Genomic DNA, 6,084 nt, shown 5'->3' with positions numbered 1-6,084 from the left:
TACAGGGAACTCGTCAGTGCGTGATGAAGAGTAAACTTTCTAGTGCACGACTCAGCGTTAAAATAAATGTTTTTATCCAATCAAAAGTCTCCCCCATAACGTCGGCGATTGCATCTTACGTTTTCTCAACTCAATTGATTCCTGTACTTTCATAAGTAATATATTGAGTTTCGCGTCAATTCGTAAGCGCTGACCACTTACCTTTTATCAAAAAGAAATATTCTTACTCGTATTTTGACAAAGGCTCACTATACAACGCCTTGCCATCCCGAGTTTCCAACAAATCGTAAGTGGAATCGTCTTACGATTATACGCTGTTCCAATTGGCCAAAAATTGATTTAAAACTACCCAGAAGCCACTGTAAAATGAGTGAAGGAAGCGCGCAACAGACCAGCGAAAGCGCGGCCTGCGGTATGGCTGTAGCTGACGTGGAGGCAATCCGAGATGCCTGCGTTACCAAGGAAGCACGAGGGAAGTACAAGAGTAGCTTGAACGGCATTGCAAAGTGGATTCGCAAGGAGCTTGCTAAAGTCGACCACAACACGGATCGATTCTTCGACAGCAATGGTGAACTTAATCTATTGGAGTTCACGCCTCCGTATTTTGAGCAGTTTCTTGTTTACAAAAGCCGTGATGTGAAAGCTGGGACACTAAGTGGTTATCGGAGTGCAATTAAGGACCTGTATAGAGTGAGGCGTCTAGCTTTGCCGCCTGAATATGGAGATGGAATGAAACAGCTTTTCTCGGGAATGAAGCGCATGGAGGCTGATAGTGACCAGATTAGTAACCCGAAGACGTCCGGGAAGCAGCCATTGACCTACTCGCTTTACCAGAAGCTCTGTAAAGAAACTTTGGAACTTGGTGATGGAGGTTTTTCTCATCTCTTCCTAATATCCCAATGGAATTTAATGTGCAGATCAATATCTGTTCAAACCGTACAAACTCAGCATTTTGTGGCTAAAGACGATGGCATTGGTGTAATATTTGTCAAGACAAAAACGAATCAGGAAGGCACTGGGCCGCGTGATCCTCGTCACGTTTACGCGAATCCGCTAAGTCCTTCTACGTGCTGGGTAACAGCGCTCGCAATTTACTTGGCGTGCCACCCGAGATTGCAACAGGGGCCACTATTCCCAGGGTCCAACCAGAAGCTTCGATTTAGTAAGACTTTGGGTAGTCTTCTAAAACTCGATGGCTCCGCAAAAACCTATGGTACTCACTCGGTACGAAAAGGTGTCGCGACATTTGCGTGCGGTGGGAGTACTGGGGGTCCTTCAATTGTGAGTGTTTGTTTACGCTGTGGTTGGTCACTTGGTGGAGTTCAGGATCGCTATTTCCGCTACGAAGCAGCAGGAGACCAATTTTTAGGTCGCGTCGTTGCTGGGCTGCCTATAAACGATTCAAAATTTGCTACACTACCGCCACATTTTAACTCCACCGGTGATAGCGCAACAACATCAGTGATGAGAACGGTTTTTCCGAGTCTTGCGGATGAACCTAATTTAAACGGCATTTTACAGTTATGTCTGGCGTCGCTGGTTTTTCACAGGAAATATTTACAGCAGAATTTACCAACAAACCACCCTCTGCTCTCGACAATAGTCTTTACGAATGTGAGCGTTTTTCACAGCCTACAAGAACAACTTCAACTTGGCGATTCGAGCTGGATGCACCCGACAGGTATTCCGCCCTACATTGAGCTCTACAAAAAACTTGATAAGCAGCAGCAGTCTATCGACTTACTTCCTGATAAACTTGAGCAAAGAATGGAAGCGATATTGGAAAAGAAAGGTGTGGCAGCGGGTAATATAACGAGGGACCTTTTGCATGAGGAATTAAGAGCGTTATTAGAAGAGGTTGGGCTTCAAAAAGAGAAATCAGCGGCCTTATCAACTTTATCGACAGCACAAACTCGCTATTATCATACATGGGGTGGGAAATTTCACGTGCTTCCAAAAGACTTCGCCTTTCCAAGTATCGATCCGCTGGGGGCGTGGATACTGTGGTGGTTCGGCAATCCGGAGCTTAACTATCCACCATACAAGGGTATACCATCGGACGATCTGGACACGCCACAAAAGAAAGCAACACTGTCAGAGTGGTCAGTTATGATGCGGCATATCATAAACGGGATTGAAAAAGACCTTGGAAAACCGATGCCGGCCATCCGTGACGAAGTTCATGCCATCGAGCTGTTTAAGATTGGGTACAACACACTGGAGTTAAGGCCAAGCAAACGAAAACGGAGAAATGCCCAAATCAAGCTCACCACAGTACTAAGACTCATCAGGGAAGCCGGCCAGGAGCAGAGAAGTCCGGATGGCATATGTGGGCGGCCACTTAGGCGCCGGAAGCGGCGCACGCGCCACAGCAATAGTACCTGTGCTACAGGGAACTCGTCAGTGCGTGATGAAGAGTAAACTTTCTAGTGCACGACTCAGCGTTAAAATAAATGTTTTTATCCAATCAAAAGTCTCCCCCATAACGTCGGCGATTGCATCTTACGTTTTCTCAACTCAATTGAATCCCATACAATTATCTATTTTGCGTTGATCTCTTAATAACATTGCAGCTGCATTAACGGGACCCCTGCTGCCAGTGGCTTATGTAGCTCTAACGCAGGCGTACACATCCAAGGCTCTATTTAAGAGCTTGAATGCATTAAGGGAGACTCCGTGATGGATTTCACTTCAGGGACCATTAGCCCCTGGTTGCAGGACGCACTTTGTTAAAATAATGCATGTAGTGGTCACAAAAATGTTTACGCTTCCGACTGCTTATGCCGTTTTCCAAAGTTCGTCCAATCACAAGAGCACAAAAATGCCCCTCAACAATATCGGTATTAAAAGCCTCACACTCACGTATTGACAATCGTATCACTATGAATGAGCACGTGGAGTCTGCATGTATTAATACCGACAGTCCATGCAACGTGTCGGTGTTTGCTGGAGAACTCGTGGTTGACGAGACCCAGAATCCAAACAAGAAACGCATTCGCAGGAATAAGCAGGAGCTGGATCACCTGCGACGCGAGTCCAAGAAACTCGAAGATGAACTAGCACAGCTGCTGCAAATACAGGCACACCGACCCAGCCTGAGTTCGATCAGACCGAAAACAAGGCCGAAAGAGAAGATGGTAGCAGCTCCCGGCTATTGCACAATCGCACCTCGGCGGCTTGTGCAGAAACCCTCGATGTGGCAAGGAATTGCTGAGCGGCAGTCGATCGAGCGAGGTCGAGCTCTAGCTCGAAACGTGGAGCTCCGAGCTCAGCTTGAAGCCGAATATAAGCTTGGACGACAGCTAATTCAGCTGTTAGATCGTCAATTCTACGCAAAGGTACGTCGATTAAAACGCCCTTTGCACGTAGGCTGATTATTTTGCTGTTCTAGGCGCTCATTCAGGGAAAGTGCCATGGGCCTCTAATAAGACAAGATGATGTATTCAAGCAACAGCTACAGCAAGCGGAGGATACGCTTCTGACGATGAAGAAGGAGCTACTAGGACGTGTGTTTAAAGACTCCAGCGCCACCAACAAAAACGTCTTCGCCGCCATCGTTCTTTGTCCAGAACGATGGCGGCAAAGACGTTTTCGTTATGCAAGCCAGCGTAACGCTGCCATTTAGTGTACAAGCCACCGCTAGCGCTCTCTGGAAAGTGCTCAGCACCGATGAGATAATGAAACACTGCTATCACCACCGGGTTGCGCACAAGGCAGAGAACGTGGTGGCGCAATCTTTTGGCATTCGCTTCGAGGACGACAGCTTGGACGCGGATATCCGAGGAAACTACACCTTCTCGCGGCTCCAAGATGACGATTGCTTTGTCATCGTGTGGGTGGCAGCAAACGAACCCGTTGAGTTGAATGGGACTAAATGCCGTGGTGAAATATCAGAACGGACAGAAGCCAAGGCGACTCTAGTGCGGTCGTCCTCTCGTCTGCATATCGAGTCAGTTGCCGAAGAAACTCCACCGTTACGACCCCTTGTTAGTTTTGCACAGCGCTTCCATGACCGATTCATGGCTACACATTCTTCCGTACTGGAGAAGGCTCTGATTGAAAAATAAATGGCAGTCTTTAAAAACGTATAAAACATTTTCGCACGACTAATGTTTAAAACATATTTGTACTTTAGTGATTGTACCCATTTTCACCACTCGGCCCAAACGGATTCATTGAGAGCCATACTAACGTCGATACTGTCTGAGATGGTCGTGTTCGACTGGTTCAGCTGGTCTTCAGTGGCCATAAAGTAGATGAGGCCATCTATAAGTGAAATGGGTGTGAATGGTTGAGCTACAAGTGCAGGTGGGACGTCAAGTTCGGAGCCTCTGTACATCTCAAACTTGTTCCATTGGCTCACCATCACGCCACCTTGATAGCGAAGTCGTACTCGGTCCTTGTCCGGCTGTGCAGCCAGCCAGCGCAAATTCCGTTGCACCTCTGCTGGGTCCAGACGCTGCACACCCTTGTGAACTGCAGCAGCGATAGTGGACAACGGAGCGTCCAGCAACTCAGCAGCAGACAGCGAGAAAACGGGACACAAGACACAGTTCGGGAAATACCGCGGCGATATGTTCAGTTGACTCCGACTGCGTAAGTCAAGAGACGCCAGGGATTGACGCGGCACTTGAAGTGCGGCTTCGTGTGAGCTCAAACATTGAGCTCTGCATTGTCGTGTGCGAGCACGGTAGATGCTCTGCCACAAGTGCGCCGCCAGCGCACAGAAAGTTGATACCGGATTTTCTTTATCAGCATTGGCGGCGGCCTTGATACGTGCGAGCTCGGTCGATGAAAACCGGAGGACGCGGCCGATGACGCGCTCCGGTGTCGCAATATTATCTGGTACGTCTGGGGCCTCCGGTGCGAGCTCAAAGAGCGTTGGGCTCACTGCGAGGGCTTCCAGTCTTTCTTCGGTTGACAGCTGTAGATCCGAAAAGAGCGACTGAATACTCGGTGGTGGGATGGAGATATTTGCATGGCGACCTTGATCTAGATCGCGGAATCCGCGGTACAATTGTGCCAAGTCGCGTGCTAATTAAAAGAACCCAGAAGCGTCGCAAATGATGTGTCGAAGTCGCAGAGCAACTGACACACTGCCACACGCAAAGCGAGTGTGCTGTACCGTTAAGATCGCATCACGACCCGCACCGGCTTCTGTCGCGTCGAATTCTGGCAGCAATGCGTTGCCTCCATCTGGCAAGTTCGTGACGATAAGCTGAGGGGAAGATTCAGATTGGCCATCATCTTTTACAGTCTCGAACGACGTAAGCGGTTCGCTGCATTGTGCGGAGACCAGCTTGGCGCCGGCTCCTAGCTGTTCGATACGCGGCGCTTTATCCACAGGGTCGACGAGAATGCGCCCTGTTAGATGCGGGTAGAAGTCAAGTAATCGCTCCAGGGCACGACGAAGTCTGTCGATTGGGATCAGTTCTTCGACTGCGGAGTTGGTCGAGCGGTACACGAAGACAACAGCAAGCGGAATACCAAGTAGATAGCGCTGGTCCAACGGGCCGAGCCGTGTGGGTAGCTCGACGGTTTGGAGAGAGGCTTCATCCGCACATTGCAGCGAGACTTGTTCCGTCATGCTTACGGTTGACGAGAGGTCCATTGGAGACGCGGTACTTTATGACTGAGATCGATAGAAGTTCTACATGTATTAGAACGCGTCCGTGGAAACGATCGTGGAACTTGGACACTGGTATGATACCAAGTGTTTAAGTATGATACCAGTGTCCAAGTTCCACGATCGTTCCACGTGGTATCATTGCACAATCAAGGTGGTCCACATCAAAAAATGCATTTGCAATTCAGTCAGGGATTGATAGAAGAATGACAAACTACTTGATTAGAGCAATATTAGCGAGACGAGGGGAAGCGCCACTATAGTAGTAGTAAGCATACTACACTCCTGGACACAATGATACATGTACTGCCACCTCGTCGAGTGCCCATAACTCAGTCAATTTTTATTATTTGACGGTGCGGTTTTCACACAAGTTGAAAAACATGCTTTAGGATGCGGTAACGCTCTCGGTTTGACACTGTATAGGGAGGGACACATACAGAAAATAAGATTTGTCT

General features: G+C 48.5%; 1 protein-coding gene across 1 annotated transcript; it reads right to left on the bottom strand.

Moving 5' to 3' along the window:
* Positions 1-4,150: 4,150 nt before the first annotated feature.
* PITG_06068 (uncharacterized protein) lies at positions 4,151-5,611 on the bottom strand (the record flags this gene model as incomplete). The annotated part of the gene is made up of 2 exons (XM_002998217.1): positions 4,151-4,952; positions 5,049-5,611. The coding sequence occupies 2 exons, from the start codon at positions 5,609-5,611 to the stop codon at positions 4,151-4,153; spliced, it is 1,365 nt and encodes a 454-aa protein (XP_002998263.1).
* Positions 5,612-6,084: the final 473 nt, after the last annotated feature.

This window comes from Phytophthora infestans, genomic scaffold (assembly GCF_000142945.1).
Source record: "Phytophthora infestans T30-4 supercont1.9 genomic scaffold, whole genome shotgun sequence".
Taxonomy (NCBI): Eukaryota; Oomycota; class Peronosporomycetes; order Peronosporales; family Peronosporaceae; genus Phytophthora; species Phytophthora infestans.
The sequence above is the reverse complement of the archived record's forward strand: the minus strand, read 5'-3'. Positions and strand labels throughout refer to the sequence as shown.